At 40.7% G+C, this 22,073-nt stretch overlaps 1 protein-coding gene across 4 annotated transcripts in view; it reads left to right on the forward strand.

The window, feature by feature from the left end:
* The window catches only part of ripor3 (RIPOR family member 3), a 61,227-nt gene extending 39,465 nt beyond the window's left edge, over window positions 1-21,762 (forward strand). For 3 of the 4 annotated variants that reach the window (XM_071386855.1, XM_071386865.1, XM_071386872.1), the window contains 13 exons: window positions 843-988; window positions 4,008-4,137; window positions 8,094-8,771; window positions 9,169-9,317; window positions 10,771-10,930; window positions 11,275-11,404; window positions 11,916-12,077; window positions 13,097-13,255; window positions 17,357-17,455; window positions 17,592-17,794; window positions 20,373-20,456; window positions 20,894-20,984; window positions 21,329-21,762. In XM_071386855.1, the coding sequence (XP_071242956.1) occupies window positions 843-988; window positions 4,008-4,137; window positions 8,094-8,771; window positions 9,169-9,317; window positions 10,771-10,930; window positions 11,275-11,404; window positions 11,916-12,077; window positions 13,097-13,255; window positions 17,357-17,455; window positions 17,592-17,794; window positions 20,373-20,456; window positions 20,894-20,984; window positions 21,329-21,429 (2,292 nt within the window). In that variant the 3' untranslated portion in view covers window positions 21,430-21,762. The remainder of the gene's footprint in view (window positions 1-842; window positions 989-4,007; window positions 4,138-8,093; window positions 8,772-9,168; window positions 9,318-10,770; window positions 10,931-11,274; window positions 11,405-11,915; window positions 12,078-13,096; window positions 13,256-17,356; window positions 17,456-17,591; window positions 17,795-20,372; window positions 20,457-20,893; window positions 20,985-21,328) is intronic. The other variant, XM_071386879.1, reaches the window with a different exon arrangement.
* The last annotated feature ends 311 nt before the right edge of the window (window positions 21,763-22,073 follow it).

Here is a 22,073-nt window from a genome sequence, read left to right on the forward strand (position 1 = left end):
CTGCTCTGGCACCCCAATGGTGGAACAAACTCCCTCACGACGCCAGGTCAGCGGAGTCAATCACCACCTTCCGGAGACACCTGAAACCCCACCTCTTTAAGGAATACCTAGGATAGGATAAAGTAATCCTTCTAACCCCCCCCCCCCTTAAAAGAGTTAGATGCACTATTGTAAAGTGGTTGTTCCACTGGATATCATAAGGTGAATGCACCAATTTGTAAGTCGCTCTGGATAAGAGCGTCTGCTAAATGACTTAAATGTAAATGTAATGTAAATGTTGAAAGCAGTTGATTTTCCCTGTGGAAACTTCATTTGTGTGTCTGTCAGGTACATCCAGGCACATCAGGATCACACATGACAATACATTCAGATGCTCTCCGGGTGCAAGCCCACACACCAGTGTAAACGTCATATCCTGTCAGGGACGACCATGTGGGTAGTGATGACAAGCTTATTCCTGTCCTTTGTGTGCGGGAAACACAGTGGCATACAGTGCATAATGTGGATGAAGTTACATTCTCTGTTGATGGGGAAAACAACATCCCTTCTGTGAAAAAGATATGAAGCCCATTTTCTGGCTAAGTGAGTTATCTTTACAATGGACAAAGGATTTCCAGTCAAACTAAGTCTAATTGAAGTTGCAGACGTTCAAAGCTAGAAACAGTAGTCTTCAAGTGCATGATAATACACCTTAAAAACCAAAAAAGTAAATGGCTGTGAATGAAAAGGATAGAGAAAGAAGAAAGTTGTATTGTTAAGAGTCTACACATGAAAGAATGAGGAGTAAGACATTTCTGACCTTGTGTGACGTTTCAACTGACCAATCAAATGTCTCTACTCAGGTAACAGAGGTCAAGGGCCTGGGCTCCCTGCTGGTTGGCATGGTAATGTGTAAGAGTGCTGACTTCTTCATGTCTCGACCCCAGCTCATGGTAGTGGACATCACTGAACTAGGCACCATCAAGCTCCAATTAGAGGTGGTGTGGAAGTAAGTACACCAGTTAGCCATTTCAAAAATTATTTACAAGGTTTATGTTTATATGCAGAGTACGAATTATACCGTGACATTGGGGGGGGTCTCTATTTTTTTCAAAGAACTTCAGGTGAATGCACAAAAACATGTATGGGTTAGACATGTATTATAAGACATGTATTATAACGGTAAACATGTATTACCTTTTAATGTGGCATTAACACAACCAGTCATGATGTTTTCATCTTATTGTCAAACAAATCACTTCAAAAAGTCGGCTACCTGCTCACGTCCGTCCACTCAAAAATAATTCCAGCATCCAAACAGAGCACTGTGCACCGGCCATTTGATGAATGGAAATAGACATCTGTTATAAAACATCAAAAAGTGTAATTACATTCGCAGATTGTCATTAAGCCAACACTCTTGTAGCCTGAATTAATTGATGCATCTTGCTGACAAATTGAACTGTTTTTGTAAAAAGTAAAGTTGGGACACCTGAAAAGGGGCTGAAATACAGGAAACAAATACAGTTGTGTCTGTCCTGAGCTCATCGGCATAGGAAACTGTGAGGGCCCAGTTTGCTAGCAGATGCTCAAGACAGACAGAGATGCAGATAGGCGGAGTAGAGAGAAGAATGCAATTGAAAGAACCTGAACCAACTGTCACTGGTATAAACCATGACAGAGAGGTGGTGGTGTTGGTTTCATTCGAAATAAACTTTTATTTTAATATTTGTATCAGTACACTGTTTATATGGTTATGGTTATAGGGTGCTGAGTTATTCCTGATTATACTGAGAAGTTAGTGGTGACGTGTGCAGGTAGGAATTAAAAATAGTAAAACATAAAAATATCTTCCTTACAAATAAAACTATACGAAGGTGAAACTAGGTAAAAACTAGACCCTGGAGTTTTACCTGTTCAAGTCACATGGTCAGGGATATCTGCTGGTTCTTATTTATAGGTCATGGGTTTGGAAGTTATGTGTTTTTTCTCTCTGAGAATTGAACGTAGCATGTATTAGATCAATAGAATGATATTTGCAGCTGCTACTCAGACAGTGCAAGATAGATTTAGATAATTTAAGCATTTTTCTCTGCCAGTTTTTCATTCATTCCTAAGAGAGGGAGGACTGAAACTGACTGAAACACAGACCAGACAATTACTGTACCTCTCCCCTAACATGACCCAGCTGTGAAAGAAGAGACACCTGAAACCCCACCTCTTTAAGGAATACCTAGGATAGGATAAAGTAATCCTTCTAACCCCCCCCCCTTAAAAGAGTTAGATGCACTATTGTAAAGTGGTTGTTCCACTGGATATCATAAGGTGAATGCACCAATTTGTAAGTCGCTCTGGATAAGAGCGTCTGCTAAATGACTTAAATGTAAATGTAAATGTAAAGAACAGCTGATCCTATACAGACTATAGACTACCTCATCCATCCTCTTCCATGGACACACACATACACATACACACACACACACACACACACACACACACACACACACACACACACACACACACACACACACACACACACACACACACACACACACACACACACACACACACACACACACACACACACACACACACACACACACACACACACACACACACACACACACACACACACACACACACACACACACACACACACAAATGCTCTGCCCTTGCACCACAACAGATCAGATTACAGTGGGTATATAGACTCCAGGTGGAGGACATTTCATGGTTTCTCTTCACAGTGCTGGTAGTTTAACCAGATCCTAAACCTCAGCCATCAAGAAGTGCCTTCTGATTGCTCCTCCATTCTGTCATGATGCTATTCTGACCTGCTTTCTCAGTCAGCACACCAGCCATATAAACTACCTTCTGGTTTACTCTGAGAATGAGTTACACTAAAATAAAAATAAAAATGGAGTACCCGCAAAACACCAGTCTCAACGTCAACAGTGAAGAGGCAATTCCGGGATGCTGGCCTTCTAGGCAGTGTTCCTCTGTCCAGTGTCTGTGTTATTTTGCCCATCTTAATCTTTTATTTTTATTTTTATTTTTACAGTCTGAGATATGGCTTTTTCTTTGCAACTCTGCCTAGAAGGCCAGCATCCCGGAGTCGCCTCTTCACTGTTGATGTTGAGACTGGTGTTTTGCGTGTACTATTTAATGAAGCTGCCAGTTGAGGACTTGTGAGGTGTCTGTTTCTCAAACTAGACACTCTAATGTACTTGACCTCTTGCTCAGTTGTGCACCGGGGCCTCACACTCATCTTTCTATTCTGGTTAGAGCCAGTTTGCGCTGTTCTGTGAAGGGAGTAGTACACAGCCTTGTACTAGATCTACAGTTTCTTGGCAATTTTTCGCATGGAATAGCCTTCATTTCTCAGAACAAGAATAGACTGACGAGTTTCAGAAGAAAGTGCTTTGTTTCTGGCCATTTTGAGCCTATAATTGAACCCACAAATGCTGATGCTCCAGACTCAACTAGTCTAAAGAAGGCCAGTTGTATTGCTTCTTTAATCAGGACAACAGTTTTCAGCTGTGCTAACATAATTGCAAAAGGGTTTTCTAATAATCAATTAGCCTTTTAAAATGATAAACTTGGATTAGCTAACACAACGTGGCATTGGAACACAGGCGTGATGGTTGCTGATAATGGGCCTCTGTACGCCTATGTAGATATTCCATAAAAAATCTGCCATTTCCAGCTACAATAGTCTTTTACAACATTAACAATATCTACACTGTATTTCTGATCAATTTGATGTTATTTTAATGGACAGTGACCCGAAACATTTGAACGGTTGTGTACATTCTTTCTCTTTCTCTTTCTCCCTCTCTCTCTCTCTCTCTCTCTCTCTCTCTCTCTCTCTCTCTCTCTCTCTCTCTCTCTCTCCTCTCTCTCTCTCTCTCTCTCTCTCTCTCTCTCTCTCTCTCTCTCTCTCTCTCTCTCTCTCTCTCTCTCTCTCTCTCTCTCTCTCTCTCTCTCTCTCTCTCTCTCTCTCTCTCTCACCCTTCCTCCCTCCCAAGTCCATTTGACAGTGGGGAGATGAGGCCAATCACCACTGCATCCAGCAGGCAGTCCATCCACAGCAGGAAGGGCTCGGTGTACAGCTGGATCCCTCCCAACACACCCAGCTTCACAGAGAAATACTTCATAGTGAGTGACCCAGGCATAGCCTCGTCCCATACTGTATGTGCTATAGCCAACTCTTCTATCCTTCATTGTAATGCTATTGTATTCTATGACAATGAATGATAGAAGAGTTGATCACTTTGGAAATAATAACTGTATTTAATGCTTTCATGTGTTATCCTCTGGGATTGGGACTGTACAGGTGTTGGATCTTAATTTTACCCCTTTCGTCACAAGAGGAAAATAATACTCCAGCAGGAGGATTTGAATAGCTGAACAAATATTTAGAATCGCCACCAGGGGGCAGCCGGAAGAGATGTTTGTATACAATGCAGTACCGTACCTACATTGTAACTTCTGTAGGCTATGTGCAGGCTACAGCATGTCTTATGTGATTTCTTATGTGGATTATAATAAATGGACATATCTGTAGGGGCTAGATGTATTTTTAATTGGGGGAAATCTGTATACTGTATGTTGAAGGCAAGCAATAGGCAGAATAAGCTATTGTTTTTTTCAGTGCCTGTGTGGTCCAGTGGTTACAGTCACTGACCCTGGCACACATGTGTCAGGCACACATATTCCAGAATTGGCATTGGTTAGAATCTGGTCCAATGACTGATGGATGAATATCTATATTTTAGGCATTCATTCTGCATGGTTACCGGGTTAATTGTGTGTGGTTACAGGGTTCAAATAGAAACAACTCAAAGGTTAACAGTTTAGGTGTTAATTCCGAATGATTAAAGTTAGGGCTATTATTTGGGGAAGGCTTAAAACAAAATAATAAAAAACGTTTCGCCTATGTATCCATAGTATTTGCTAGAATAGTCTAAGCTACGCGCTCCATCTCTGAGCCTCATGAATTGCTGGGCAATATAGTGATCAGCCTGAGCATACGTGAGCCCCACAAGTTAATTTCGTTTATTAAAATTTTTCCTAGAAGTAAAACGAATAGTCTGATAATTTACACAAAGTGTCTCAGCTCAACGAAATCATCTTTGGATAGGTTCAAATGCATAAACATCTTGACAGCTTTACGAAAGTAAACATTAAAGCCACACAATATAGGCTTTCAATCCACACCAAAGATCAGAACTATATTGACAAATTATACATAACCTAATTATAAAACGTGGGCGAGCATCCATACTGCAGAAAAGTGTATTGTTCTACATTAGGCCTCCATCTGTCAATCAACAGATGGCCCAAATCAGCTCATCAACTCAGCCAGGGAAACACAGTAGCCTATTATCGGTTTTCACACCTTTCATTATGTGACAATGGATAGGGTAATGGGTGGCCTCCAGAATATAGCCTTTTGGAATATAATCGAATTACAAGGGGGCTGTTGCAACCAACGATGGCACTAGATTATCGCCAGCTGATGTCTTGTTAAACCATCAATATGCGCTAAATTCACACACACAGCTGATCACGCATGGCCCGGAATCAAACCAACACCGACACAGTAGGCCTATACAGTATGTCCACTCTGGAGGCAGCAGCCCTAACAATTGAACTCAATTTTGACCTTATCATACACTTGACACTTGTATGTCGTAGCCTAGTGAAGACCAATATCTACCTTGTTTTATTAATCTATGGAAAATGACGGTTGTTGATGTGTATGGCTGCATTTCAGGTTAAAAATTTTTTAAATTTGAATGTTGCAGTAATAGGACCTAGGCCTAGCGTTTGAGCGATCGAGAGAGAAAATAATTTTGATAGCAAGCCCTGATCCCAATGACTCGACTGCCCCCGCATGGAGAGAAAGGGAACTGGTATTTTTCAGAAAGGCCAAATGCAATATTTTATCAAATAATAAATAAATAAAAATGTTGATACCTAGGGGGGTGGTAATGTAGCTATTTTGATTTTGACTTTTAGGACCCCTGTAGGTATAAAAATATGTACAAAAAGTATGAGATAAAATATTGAATTTGTCCTTTACTGCTATAGCCCATAGAAACGCATTGAATAACACATTCATAAATAGCAAAACAAACAGTCAAAAAATAGGAATATGGTTTTGAAGAGTCTGTTCTATATCTATGAGATATAAGAAAGCTCAGGTAATATATAAAAACATTTGAGACACATTTAACACCTTTTTCTGTTGACGCAAAACTACTTCCATACTTCCATTCATTTTTTAAAATCAGTACTGGGTTACCTTCAGACAAGTCCTGTGATACTTGTGAAAAACGGAGAACACCATCGTGTTTGTGAGAGTCTCCCCTTTTCCTAGGCCTATAGGCTATAAAACATTTATAGCCATACATTATTTAATGAAAAGCAGTCAACATACACATTGTTTCACATTCTTTAGTAACAGACTCATAAACACAATCACACAATGGGTACAGCTTGGTTCACAGCATCCCCAGGAAACTCGAAGTATTGTAGCCTCATGCGGAAGTTGGCACATCGAGTCCCCATCGTGTTAATGAAAGTCTTATTTTTCCATAGAGGGGTCAAATTAGTTTGTAGGCCAAACCTTTCAGATGTTTTCGTGAGAAGACCGATTTTTGGGGGATTTCTCCTAGTCTGACAAACAGCGCTGTAGCTCTGCCACTTTCCACCGCAGATGCGGAAGGTGTACATAGGCAGATGTGGTGCATTGAGACGCAGCCCATACAAAAAAACAGCTATCACTAGCTTAAACAGACGGATTTTGATGGGGATTTTTTTATTATGTTACTTAGATTGCGTCAATAGACTTTTTTTTACACTATTATTAGGAAATAATTCCTTACAGGCAACTTCAGTTAGTGCAAATGGAGGAGACTGAAAAGAGAACATTGTCACGATTCCTGTGTTTTGTGGGGTGGCTTATGTTCGCCGTTTTAGTGCATTAAATTAGCACTACCACTGAACTCTCTGCTTCCTGCGCCTGACTTCGCACCCACTACACCCAGATCGTTACAAACATAAGCTTAAAGTATTTTGCTTCCTCTTTCAAAATATATTTTAGTGAATCGTGGATGACTCCGTCATTTGTAACACATTTCTGTAAATTTGGGTGCGTCAATCGACTAGTAAGGATTAAGATTTGACATCTGTATCAATTAACTATATTAATTTTTGACCCCCCCAAAAATAATACAAAAGTTGGCTATAGCACAAGAGTAGGCTAACCTACCTCTATTAGGCAGTCTCACACACTACTCTGTATGGTATGCCTGCACACTCCATGGTCCCTATCTGTTAAGTCTTACCAAAGAAAACCCTGTATTTTGTATATTTTATATACATATTTTGTATATTTTGTATATTTGTATATTTGTATATTTTAATTAAATTATGGATTTTGCTCAACAAGCTGTAAAGGCTATTTTATTAGAGGAAATGTATTGTAATGTTTTGTAGGTTGGTGTTTTATTCTGTATTTGTTGGGCTTAGATGTTTTTCCAAGCATGTCTCCCATGTACTTGTGCAAATCCAGGAATCTGGAATGTGTCTCCAGTCCAGATGCCAGGCCTGGACGTATGAATGCAATACTTTTCACACCAAAATACTTTTGTTTTTCATGCTGTCTCTCTCCTTATCCTCCCTCTCTCTCTATACTCTTGAAAAAGGGTGCTACCTTGCATCATGAGGGTTATTTGTCTTATCCTTATGTAACAGTTAGCTTCCGTCCATCTCCTTGCTCCATCCTGGACCCTCTGAACACATTGACAAATGTCACCCAGGAAGCATCGTAACCTGTCATTTCACAAAAGCCGCAGCTCTGGCAAAGCAAGGAAAACAACTGCTTCTAGGTTTCAGAGTGGGTGACGTCATCGATTGAAAGTTACTAGCATGCACCACTAACAACCTAGCCATTTCACATTGGCTACACACATAGACTGCTTTCTGGTGCTATTTTCCATAGAGATCCTAATAATTCTATAGGTTTTTCCAAGAACTACCCTTCAAGTAGATCTCTAAAGAACCATTTTGAAACATGGCTAATATATCTGTGGTCTTCTATCTAGTCCATGGTACGACAGCTCCAGCACGACCCAGAGGGCTCCTTCTCCCTGGTGTCACGGGAGTCTCGAGGGGTGTCTCTACTCAGCTTCCTTGCTGACACCTCCCAGGCCCTCAACCCCACCCCCACGTACAGCCAAGGGGGCAGCCAGACCCAAATCAGCCTGACGGAGGACCTAGTCTCAGAGAGCAGCCCACCAGAAGAGAGGATGTCGAGGGGACTTCCAGGGACTTCTGAGACAGGGGACGAGTGGCCCCCGACCGACCCGGGCACGGGCCTCTCCTCTCCCTCAACACCCGGGGAGACGAAGTGGGGGTCCCTGCTAGCCCAGCAGCAGCGGTACAGCACTCCGGACATCCTCAGGCAGAATGGAGGAGGCCCCAGCCCCAGTTCTAGCCCAAGTCCTGGTAGAGAGACAGACACTGAGACTGTTCCAATAAGGAGCAGCAAAGGGGAGCCAGGTGTGGAGGTGGAGGTGAGGCTGGGGTACGAGGACATTGAGGAGCAGGAGAAGGAGGCTCTAGCCAGGCCGGTGGTGACCAGTAACCAGCACAAGGCTCAGGCTCTGAGGATCAGTGCTCTGTTAGGGGAGCTGGAGTCGGCTCTACAGGGCCATGAGTGCAAAGAGAGAGAGCTGAGGACACTAGACAACCAGATCCTGCACCTCAACACCATCTTAAAAGTGAGTGCTTAGAGAATGCATTGACACATGCTGTAACCTTTTGAACCCCTTTAACCCTTGGAACCCCGACTTTCACTCTCCTAACAAATATTGTTTATGATATTCTAATCCCTGTGAAAAAGCACTTACAATAGAATGCATGGACAGAATGTTGAAGCCATTTACTGTAACACACTATCCCCTCCTAAAACAAAGTGCTGAATGAATTTAAGTTGGAACTAATCTGAGTTCACAGCAACTGATAGAGTTGTTTAATACATGAAGGTGTGTGTGTTTGTGTCTGTGTTCATGCAATCATGCTTGCGTGAATGTGTATGTGCTCATGCGTGCCTGTGTGTGTGTGTGTGTGTGCGCGCGTGTGTGTGTGTGTCTGCACATGTGTGTGTTACCCTCTCAGAATGACCTTTCCTTGCTGAAGAGCTCCTCTGCCAAAACACTGGCTGTGGAAGAGAAGGAGGTGCTGGAGAGTTTTGACTTCCTCTCCACAGACTTCAATGCTGATGAAGACGTCTCCTGTATGGGCAGCGTGCGCCTCAAAGACACAGGGTGGGTTGTGAAGAGTTTTCATGAACATGCTCCCATTCAGCCATAGATGAGACTGTAGACAGTGGTGTAGTGGAGGGTATATGCAGGTATACGCCGTATAGCCTACCCACTTATTTTTCAATGGGCATTGCATATATTCACTTCTTAATCCCCATGATTCGTATCAAAGTAGTGTTGTGGAGGTATACACCGTATCAATTAATACGGTTGATGGAACATATCAGAATATTTCATTTTTTTCACATTTTAGGCGCAGCAATGTGCATACAGTTGTAGGCCTATACGTGAAAATGTTCCAAAATGCAATGTGCGGGAAAACACTGTTCTAAAATGTGCACAGCACATGCAAACGGTTTCATGGACAGAGACCGAAATATCAATTTGAAATTGATTTGAATACAACTGACTAGGGGTATACCGAATGCCTTCAACTGAAATGTGTCTTCCGCATTTAACCCAACCACACTGAATCATAGAGGTGCGGGGGCCTGCCTTAATTAACATCCATGTCTTCGGCGCCCAGGGAACAGTGGGTTAATTGCCTTGCTCAGGGGCAGAGCGACATATTTTTACCTTGTCAGCTCAGGATTGGATCCAGCAACCTTTTTGTTTTTTTGCATAAACCCAGTTGCCATTTGTTTCGCAAACTCCATCTCATGTGCTACAGAAACACGGCTAACCAAACAACCATGCTAGGTGCCTGTGCACTTGAATGAAAGGGTAACTATACAATTTAAAAATAATAATCTAAGATTGTTCCCAGACCTCAAAAGTGGTCTCCTGGTTTGGTTTAAGCATTGTTATGCATTTTGTTGTGTTTTTATTTAAAAAAAAGTGTGAGTATAAGAACAAAAACCTGAAAAAAAGGGAAAATTCTGAAACCTGTGAATTCTGCCTCAGTTGATAGCCTCATTTATCTTTTTCAATAGTAGGCCTGCTAGTAGTCTACTTTTACAGTACATATTGGTTTGGTCTGACAGTGAACGACCAATATGGGATTTATATTTGTAGGTTATTCACACGCCTTTCCTTTGCTGGGCGGGACATTTGGTACATTTTTGGCAAATTAGAATATACCCACTTCTCTAGGCACCACGACAGCACTGACTGTAGATGAGACTAGCAGAGTAGCTACATGGAGAAATCTCCAACCCGCCCCCTTGTGGATGTGTAGCGCTACTGAATATGTGATAGACCTAAACAAATATTAGAAATACATGACATAGAGTAGCATAAATCCATAATCCCCATTTCAATCATACACATTTGTGAAATGTGATTTTAATACTATCACATTATAATAATGTGGATTAATGTGTAGTCTGTGGACCACCCAACCTGAGATAATTAAGTACAGTAGGCCCACACTGTAGTATTTGGACCTACTGTAGTCCCTACTGTATTCCACTATGTCTCTTTCATCCAATATTTTCATGTCTCTTTCATCCAATAGAATCAGCTCATTTCAGGAAAGCACGCTGAGGAGCCTGGGGCTTTTCTATCAGGAAAGCCAATCACGAGACAAGCTAGATGTTGCCACGCTGACCACTGGGAACTATAGTCTGGACCATGCTCTGGAAACACACCTGGGCATCTGCACTCTACTGCTGGAGGTATGGGGCCTGTCCAATACTGTCAAACACAAGACGGCCATTTTGGTTGTTAATAGTCTGTGTTTAGTAGTCTGTATTTGTCCTTTCTCCTTAAGTGTGAGATCATGTATTTTTCACCGCAAATGTACAAGCATTGGATTGGTGTAAGCATGGTCCAGCAGTCATTTCTTTTTAAATCCAATGGGTAAGTGAACAAGTGCACTCTTCAGGGGAAAGGACAGAGACTTGGGACACAGGGAATAGTTTTAATTAAAAAACAAAGTAAATCGTAATAGAAGTAGTTATAACTGTGTAACTATGCAGCCTAAAATTGAAAGTGTGTAAACAGTGGCCCTGATTTACAGGCAATGAGGAGTTCAGAGTCAGCGCTAGTTCACAGGGACATTTTGGAAGAGATGTCACTCCAAGCAGAGGTACTTGAAAAAGTGAGCAGGTTGATGCTGGAGACGACAGACATGCTCTCTGTCAATAACAGTAAGTAGCCATATTTCTCTCTTAAATGCTTTGTTTTAGAGACTGGTTCAACTATAAAAAAAAATTGGGGGGAAAATGACAAAAATAGCTTTGTATATGTCAGAGTTTGGGTTAGTAGCCAACAGAGCTGCTTCTGGACCATACATATGGCGAGGGTTCGAAAGCCTTGACAGTACCTTCAGTACAGGGTCGGCAGGTAGCCTAGTGGTTAGAGTGTTGGTCCAGTAACGAATCCCTGAGCTGACAAGGTAAAGGTGTACGCTCTTAATTTGATGACTCTGTTGTCGCAGACAGGAAATGCAAACTTGTAGTGTATGCAAGGTTTAAAAAGGCTTCTAAAGTTTGATTTACCCACCCCAAAAAATAGACCAACCCCTAAAAAAATGTTAATTAATTATTATCCATATCATAATTCACATTTCTTGTTGCTGCAGGATTATTTTCTTGCTGTGAGAAACTGGTCACATTAACATAGTACATCTGTATAACTCATCCTCTGATCTTCCCCTAGTTCTCCCAAAGGCCCAGAGACAGAGGGAGTTGCTGGTGTTTTGGGAGGAGTGTACAAGCCCTGAGTCGCCCCTCTGCTGCCCCACTGACACATTTGTCCAGACCCTAAGGAAACGCTACATCCACAAGGTCAAAGCCAAGCAGCCCGGCCAGCCAGACGCAGGTCAGCACCGTAGCACAACAGCTAACTCAATGGAAACAATAAGAGGGCATGGCTTCAGTATAGTTGCTAGCCTGGTTGCTAGTCTTTTACTGCTTTGGCCACCTAATTGTTGTCTTGGCAGGCCAATGCGTATATAGTGTCATTGAATGCAGAGCAGGTAATCAGGCTAAAAGTGACATGTTCCAGTATTAGTCACAATATCAAATCTGTTGACTGACGCAAAATGTCCCAAACGGCAGCTGTCATCCTTTACCTCCGACTGCTCCTTTCGGTTTCGTTAAAACAGCTATGCCTAAGGTAGATAGAGGGGTCGTTCCATGAAAAGTGTGCCAACAGAGCCTGTCAAATGAATGTGTTGTGTTAGAGATTTCATGGTGCTAGTATCTAAACCAAAGCAGATCATTTTTAAATTGTTCTATATATCAGTTGGGTTCTCTATAAGCTTCAATATGAGGTCATAAACCTAGCATGAATGTGCATCCTTGTAGCTGTGTGGACTAATATAGTAAAAATTGGGCAAGTTGAGCAAATTGAAGCAAGGCATTATCACTGGGATATGAGGTAACAACAGGGCCTGGCCTATGTTAAATGTGTAAATGTGTAAAAAAAATAAGGTACAAGGTATTTGTTACAGTAGGTGTTAAGCCTGTGTTAAAAGATGCTTAACATTATTAAAAGACAAACAAGCGATTGTGTTGAATTGTGTTTTGGAAATAAAGATAGACATGGTTTTTAAAAAAGTAGTGGTAATATTTCATTCAGTACAGAAATTTGTAGGCAGCTTAACCACTTTTTTATGGACAAGCTGTTTTCAAAACTGTAATGTTTACATGAATTGAGATGTTTTTATTAAGTTCAACATAATTCCCTTTATGACGGAATGTTAAAATTGGTGAAATCAACATTTATTTATTTTTTACCAAGTTACTCTTCCCAAAAGGCACCAAATTGGTGGAATGACCTAGAGGCTAGCTGGTATTTTACTGTAGTGGGTCACTGATGCATTGTGTCGTCTGCAGTGTTTGCACAGCTGTTGCAGCAGATCCAAGCTAGCTGTCGGATGGTGCCTATGGCCCGCTACAGTCCACAGAGGGTCACAGTTTTCCAGCTCTCCACCTACCTGAGCCGCTGGAGCTTCACAGACCTGGGAGAACACATCTCCCGCCTCTCCAGAGAAGGTATCCTGTCAGAGACTCTTTCACACTATCATGCTGACCTGACCTGAACCAAACTGTGCTGGCTTGGTTTACATGGCAAGAGGATCATTTACATGCCATCCAAACAAAGCTCCGGTGCTGTACAAAAAAGTAGCAAAGATATAAAGAAAAAGAAGGAACATAGACACAACCGGCGACAACCTTCAACATTGAAATGTTGCTGTATCACCTCATTCAGTTCCATGCATTTGAGAAAATGTAACTACAGTATGTTAATCTTAGGACCATAATGGAAGACATACGGATTAACAGAACAGTCTTGAGTTGATCTTGAGGGTAGTGAGTATCATACATTTATTTATGCATATTTTAAAGCCCCCAAATCCTATCCATAGGAAACAATGGGGTTTTGTACAGGAAGCAGAGGCAAATACAATGTAGTAGACCACAGCAAAATAGATTGTCATAGATACAGATGAAGTCGGAAGTTTACATACACCTTAGCCAAATACATTTAAACTCAGTTTTTCACAATTCCTGAAATTTTATCCCAGTAAAAATGCCCTGCTTTAGGTAGGTTAGGATCACCACTTTATTTTAAGAATGTGAAATGTCAGAATAATAGTAGAGAGAATGACTTATTTCAACTTTTATTTCTTTCATCACATTCCCAGTGGGTCAGAAGTTTACATACACTCAATTAGTATTTGGTAGCATTGACTTTAAATTGTTTAACTTGGGTCAAACATGTCGGGTAGCCTTCCACAAGCTTCCAACAATAAGTTGGGTGAATTTTGGCCCATTCCTCCTGACAGAGCTGGTGTAACTGAGTCAGGTTTGTAGGCCTCCTTGCTCACACACACTTTTTCAGTTCTGCCCACAAATTGTATATAGGATTGAGGTCAGGGCTTTGTGATGGCCACAAATACCTTGACTTTGTTGTCCTTAAGCCATTTTGCCACAACTTTGGAAGTATGCTTGGGGTCAACTTCCAGACTGATGTCTTGAGATGTTGCTTCAATATATCCACATGATTTTCCTCCCTCATGATGCCATCTATTTTGTGAAGTGCACCAGTCCCTCCTGCAGCAAAGCACCCCCACAACATGATGCTGCCACCCCCGTGCTTCACGGTTGGGATGGTGTTCTTCGGCTTGCAAGCTACTCCCTTTTTCCTCCAAATACTTATATTTGATGGTCATTATGGCCAAGCAGTTCTATTTTTGTTTCATCAGACCAGAGGACATTTCTCCATCTTTGTCCCCATGTGCAGTTGCAAACCTTAGTCTCACTTTTTTATGGCGGTTTTGGAGCAGTGGCTTCTTCCTTGCTGAGCGGCCTTTCAGGTTATGTCGATATAGGACTCCTTTTACTGTGGACTATATTGTATTAACAAGAAATTTGTGGAGTGGTTGAAAAATGAGTTTTAATGACTCCAACCTAAGTGTATGTAAACTTCCGACTTCAACTGTATTTTAGATCCAAGAGAACGTGAGAGTCCCAAAAACATTCCCAAGACATACTGTACATCTGGATGGAATCTGTCGACACTATTCCTATTCCATGTACACCAGAACTAAATGAAGTCATAAACTGAAGCATGTGGGTGCTCTAGGACATGAAAAGACCCATAGTGTGAAACAAAGGACAGGTTTCGTTAGTGGCCCCTACAGCTGTGTCTTCAGAAAGCCCAAGGGACAACCCACACCACACACTGAAAGATCCATACTACTGTAAATCTGCATGTGCAGAACGTGATGAGTTACCCGGTGAAGAATGCTGTAGAAAAGCTTAGATAATTGGGCATGTATGGTCTAGCCAGACCTGGGGTCAACTACTGTTTGAAATGCATTAGATGTGCTTGGTTTAGTGTGCCTGTTGCAATGTGGAACCAACAGAAAAGTCCCAAAAGTGCAAAACCATCCACCTGGCACTTCAGGCATGCTGAAGAAAGTGTTCAAAGTATTTCAAATAGTATTTGAACCCAGGTCTTGTCTGAGCTGCCACAGCAGCAGTTGGGAAACAGCCTAGAGTACTGTATTGGATTGAAGCCATTGTCACGTTCTGACCCTAGTTCTTTTGTTATTTCTTTATTTTAGTTGGTCAGGGCGTGAGTTGGGTGGGTTGTCTATGTTCGTTTTTCTATGTTGTGTTTTACGTTTGGCCTGGTATGGTTCTCAATCAGAGGCAGGTGTCGTTAGTTGTCTCTGATTGAGAATCATACTTAGGTAGCCTTTTTCCACCTGTGTTTCGTGGGTGTTTGTTTCCTGTGTCTTTGTGTATGTCACCAGACAGGACTGTTTCGTTTCGGTTTATTCTCGTTTATCGTTATTTTGTTGTTTTGTTCGAGTATTTCCGTTTTCATTAAAAGGAATATGAATACTCACCACGCTGCAGTTTGGTCCTCCGATCCTTCCTACTACTCCTCCTCAGAAGAGGAGGAAGACGAGCGTTACAGCCATGCATAATTTGTTTTATTATTGTACAATAGGCTATGCATTTTGACTGATAGGGGATGGTTCAGTCTTGTGTTTTTTATTGATAAGCCCTTTTGGGTTTCTGCTCAACATCTCAACATGTGTGTCCTTTATCTCTCTATCTATTTCCTTTCCAAATGTTGTTGTACAAATATTTAGCCTGTCTATACCCGCCTTACTGTTTCTGCATTCAACAATACCTACCGAGTTGTTCGGCAAATTAATGACAAGTTGTCTTTAAATCCACTTCAATCAATATAGATGAAGAGGAGGAGACAGGTTAAAACTTCTTATGGCTGCAATCCCGGTAAAGGGATGATATGACAACAGCCAGTGAAAGTGCAGGGCGCCAAATTCAAAACAACAGAAATCTCATAATTAGAATTCCTCAGACATACATGTGTCTTATACCATTTTAAAGGTAATCTTGTTGTTAATCCCACCAAAGTGTCCAATTTCAAATATGCTTTTCAGCGAAAGCACCACAAACGATTATGTTAGGTCACCACCAAGCCACAGAATAAGCACAGCCATTTTCCCAGCCAAAGATAGCAGTCACAAAAAGCACAAATAGAGATCAAATTAATCACTAACCTTTGATGATCTTCATCAGATGACACTCATAGGACTTCATGTTACACAATACATGTATGTTTTGTTTGATAAAGTTCATATTTATATAAAAAAATCGGAGTTTACATTGGCGTGTTACGTTCACTAGTTCCAAAAACATCCAGTGATAGTGCATAGCCACATCTATTCAACAGAAATACTCATCATAAATGTAGATGATAATACAAGTTATACACATGGAATTATAGATATACCTCTCCTTAATGCAACCGCTGTGTCAGATTTCAAAAGAACTTTACGGAAAAAGCAAACCATGCAATAATCTGAGACGGCGCTCAGAACTATAGTCAAATTAGCCGCCATGTTGGAGTCAACAGAAACCAGAAATTACCTGATAAATATTCCCTTACCTTTGATGATCTTCATCAGAATACACTCCCAGGAATCCCAGGTCCACAATAAATGCTTGATTTGTTCGATAATGTCCGTTATTTATGTCCAATTAGCTACTTTGGTTTGCACGTTTGGTAAACAATTCCAAAGTCACAAAGCGTGTTCACTAAAACATGACGAAATGTCCAAAAGTTCCGAAACAGTCAGTAGAAACATGTCAAACGATGTATTGAATCAAACTTTAGAATGTTGCTAACATAAATCTTGAATAACGTTCCAACCGGAGAATTACATTGACTTCAGATGAGCAATGGAACAGAGCTCCCTCTTATGTGAACGCGCATGGTGAAAGCATGGTCAGGTCTTGGCAGACTTGACTAATTCCTCTCTCATTCGCCCCACCCCCCCTTCACAGTAGAGGCATCAGACAAAGTTCTACAGACTGTTGACATCTAGTGGAAGCCGTAGGAAGTGCAAAATGACCCATATCCCACTGTGTATTCGATAGGCGATGAGTTGAAAACCTACAAACCTCAGATTTCTCACTTCCTGGTTGGATTTCTTTATCAGGTTTTTACCTGCCATATGAGTTCTGTTATACTCACAGACATCATTCAAACAGTTTTAGAGACTTCAGAGTGTTTTCTATCCAATACTAATAATAATATGCATATATTAGCAACTGGGACTGAGGAGCAGGCAGTTTACTCTGGGCACCATTTCATCCAAGCTACTCAATACTGCCCCTGCAGCCATAAGAAGTTAACAGGTGACATAGGTAAGGGATTATAGCTTTCACCTGGATTCACCTGGCCAGTCTATGTCATGGAAAGAGAAGGTGTTCCTAATGTTTTATACACTCAGTCTATAGAAAGGTGAAAATAACTTACAATCTTTTGGTGTGTGTGTGTCAGTGTACCTGGTGTCTGCTCTGGATAGTCCTAAGAGGAGAAAGGCCTTGAAGAAGCTGAAAGGGAGGCGCATCGTCGAACTGCTGCCCCTGGGCTATACCCTCCAGCGCCTAGCCAGCCTCCAGACAGATGCCAACCACAAGGTGTCCCAGGCTGCCAGCAACTGTCTCTGCAGAGCCGTGGACTACAAGGCCTTCAGGACAAAGGTACGGATGAGGCCAATAGTTTTAATAGATCGGTGTAACTTTTAAGTCATTACCTGCTTGGTAACACTTTATATGACACCCAGTATCATAACACGTTATGACACGGTTATAACACTGTCATGACACATATATTTAGACCTGTTGTGACATATATTGAGTTATTTTAAGGCTTGTTATAACACCTACATAAGAGTGTCAAAACCCACAAAACCTACCACACAAGGCAAAACATTCCATTACACCATAGCCTACGTGTCAACAGTATGTTAATTTTAGATTTTTTTTACATTTTATTGACCTTATTAAATTATCTTTGTAATTGCGCACACATTGATGTCAGACATCCACCTACCCCAATGCTTTGTAGCTGATTACTGGGATGAATGCAGGAGCATATTTTAGGAGTAGGATGAGACATTGTTCTTTCGACTGATGACTGATATAATGGCATGTATGTGATAGGCCTATCTGGCTTATATGATTATGATGGTCATAATGCTTCTTGTCATTGTCAAAAGTGTATTTTCTTAGTCCAAGCATTTTCTACAAGTTATTTCAAATATGATGAAAAAAACATAACTGTAAATAATTCATTACAAGAACAAAGGATTTAAGAAACAAACTTTCAAATGGAAGGAAACTTCTTGGCAGGGAAAAAAACAAGTTGAATAAATGTGGGTTTTGACACTCTTATGTCCATGTCATAACCAGCCAAAACATAAAGCAATATATGTCACAACAGTTGTAAATATATGGGTCATGACAGTGTTATGACCCATTATGACAGGTTATGACAAGTTATATCAGCTGTTATGACACATTATGACAGGATTATGACCGTGTCATAACGTCTTCTGGCACTGGGTGTCAAGTACAAGTTACAAAAAGCTTATAAATGTTTATAAATCCTTATTTGTTTAAAACCTCTGAAATGTAACTGCATATAATCTAAAATGTAATCCACATAATCCCAGAAAGTAATTATTTATCATGAGAGGACCATAAACAATAACTAGTAATGGGCTCCTGAGTGGCACTGCGGTCTAAGGCACTGCATCTCAGTGCAAGAGGCGTCACTACCGTCCCTGGTTCGAATCCGGACTGTATCTCATCTGGCCGTGATTGGGAATCCCATAGGGAGGCGCGCAATTGGCCCAGCGTCGTCCAGGTTTGGCCAGGATAGGCCATCATTGTAATAAGAATTTGTTCTTAACTGACTTGCCTAGTTAAATAAAGGTTACATTTAAAAAACGTAAAATTAAAATATTCCAAGAAAGGTTCAATTGTCACCTTTCTGGTAAAAAATAGTTATACATTTCTGAGGTGTAGTCACTTTTGAGGACACAAGCTGCAAGTACACAGAACAAATATGATAAAAATATGAAATATGAAACTATTCAACAAAAGTGTATGAATAACACTGAAATATATATATATATGCTTTCTAAATGTAGTATAATCAAATTATAAAACCACTAACTATAAGATTTCACCTTTCTTATAACTGTAAAATATATATATTTGTATGTTTAGTGTTAGAGAACATTTGCATATTTTCTAAAGGTCTGTTTTGATCAAAATGTCTGCTGCCACTGCTATGAACATCACTCAGAGCTCTAGGTTCCTTCCTTCTAGATTGGCTTCCTGAACTCATTAGGAACTAGTCTTTCATCTCATATTAATCTTGTCCATTTATGACAAAGTGTTTTTTGTTTAGAATCTATTAATCATTTTAGATGATTAAAAATATAAATCGATCTCTGAAAGTGCTATAGTGATGAAACCACTCTCTCCTGCTGCGCTACGATGTAAGGATTGCAGGCATGTGCTTTGGAAGTGGCCGTGACATAGGGTTCAGCCAGGAGTTGAAGCGAATGAAACGGTAGGAGGGACATCCCAGCTTCAAGTGGTTTAAAATTTCACATCTTACGTCACACAGGCGGACAAAATATACTACTGTGTCCATGGGAACCAGGGCTATGCAAGCAATTTCGATCTACGGTGTCCACAGATCGATGTATAAGCAAAAATGTCGGTTGGAACCGGTATCAGAACCACACAGGTCTCCTGAACAGGGGACTTTACATCTAAGAGGATTTATTAAACGTTATAAATGCTAATGATTGTAATGCTTATGAATGTTTTATAAATAATGAAATACTAATTTCTTTACATTTATAAATTGTGTAATTATTCTCAGAGTCCTGGGATCCATAAGAAACAAATCCATTACCGAAGGACAACACAAGCATCTCATCCTAATATTTATTCTTTACTGTAGCTGTAGTCTAGATCCATCATCCCTCTCTTGGTTGGGATGGTATTTATTACAATTGATTAAACTGAGACTCAGTGATACGAGCAGCAGTGCATATAATTGTCATATTATGCTTTATTAGTGAAGTACTTCTAGGACCGGTTTTGCAGATACAGATCAAGCCTTGTCCAGGAGTAAAAAGCATTCAAAATGGAGATTCTCCATTGAAAGAGTTTTTTAGTCGAGGACTAGGTTTAATCTGAGTCTGGGAAACTGGAACATAAAGTAGTTTATGTCCTTGTAATTGTATTATCCTCCTAGGCTATCGTCTACTACACGGAAACCCTGAGGGACAGCAATGTCCAGCTCCAGCAGGCTGCCTGTCTGGCCCTCAAGTGTCTCAAAGTGAGTCCTCTTGGTGTGTGATGTCTTTGTGCTGAAGCCACAGGGTTTCACAAGGAGACAAACACAAATCCCAGAATACACAGATGATCTCTCCTCTGTCTGCCCACATGTTGCCATTCGCCACTCTGCGTCAACACACTCCATTTTATCCTGGACACGAATGCTGTAGATTACCAGCCCTTTGGCTGCCAATGCTATAATCCTGTTTGTTTTGGCCTGGCAGTTCTCTCTACCACCCTATTTCATTGGGACTTTTTGATGGCATATTTGAGGGAGCCACTCAAGTGGTAGACGTTTGGCCCTGCTTGAAAATAAAGACACCAAGCCAGTGTAAAGCTAAGGGTGTTTGTTCTTGAGATGTGTTGTGGTTGTTTTGAAGAGATGGCACCCTAGTGGTTTGGTTTATATAACATGCTTTGAACTCCTGTGTTTGGTAGGCGACTGAGAGCGTGGAGCAGGTGGCTGAGTTGTGGCGGTCGGCTGACGAGGACCTACGCAGCGCTGCTAGAGAGACTGTGCTATCATTTGGTAATCAGTCAGTCACATGGTGTTTTCATTAACCTGTTAATTTGCATGCAATTACTTGATTACATAAATCATTTTAATAACCATCCTGTGTTCAATTGGGCTAGATTTCTACCTAAGATGCATCATTTTCTGAATTCCTATATTGTGTTCTTGAGTGAATGATAAGAAACCTGGGCCTATATCACAAATCCTCTAAGAGTGCTAATCTAGGATCAGGTCCCCACAGTTATCCATTATGATTTAAAAGGCAAAACTGATCTTAGGTCAACAATCGTACTCGGAGACGCTTTACAAATGTGAGCCTTGATTTTTCGTAGACCTGATGCATTTTTTTCTTCTTTTAGGTAAAAAGGGTCACCTTGCATTTCAGCGAATGGACAAGATTTATTGTGAGTTGCAAGATGAAGCATATCAGAACTTGGATACTGAAATCACAATCCTTTAAAGTTGAGAGAAAAGTCATATGAATGTACCCCCTCTCCCGGTTGGGCTGCCAAACTGCAGTGACTGGATCTGAGCCAGAGGAAAATTTAGAATAGGCCAACAGCAAAACATAATCCCTGTACATACTCAAATTGTACAGATGTACAAAGCAGTTGTCCTGACCTTAGTGTATGGGGCCTTAAACAGTCGCCCTGCTTCACATACAGGCAAAACCTGTATAATCATTAGATGCTCTGTATGATATAAAACACTTAAGATATTTATTCTATATTTTAGCAGTATCAATATGAAATGTACACAATACAAATAAAGTGGATACATGTACATATTCAAACCAAGCATTTTTGTGTTTATAAATGTTTCTGGAGTGTGACCAAAGTTTCAACCGGCAGGAACATGTTGGGAAGCATTAATTGGACAGGTAACTCTACAAATAACTCCTTGCCAAGACAAGACCAGCAAAGATTTATTGAAAAATTAGCTGTAAAATCTCCCTTTTAACAAAATACTCTCTCCCTGTGCATTACAGTGAAAAGCTCCATCTTTGTTTATTTACATCTATATGTAGAAATTACATTGGATGTAATTTCTAAATATACCACACTGACAGGTGTATAAAGGTATTAAAAAGCACAATGCACTAAT

This window comes from Salvelinus alpinus, chromosome 2, assembly GCF_045679555.1.
Source record: "Salvelinus alpinus chromosome 2, SLU_Salpinus.1, whole genome shotgun sequence".
Taxonomy (NCBI): Eukaryota; Metazoa; Chordata; class Actinopteri; order Salmoniformes; family Salmonidae; genus Salvelinus; species Salvelinus alpinus.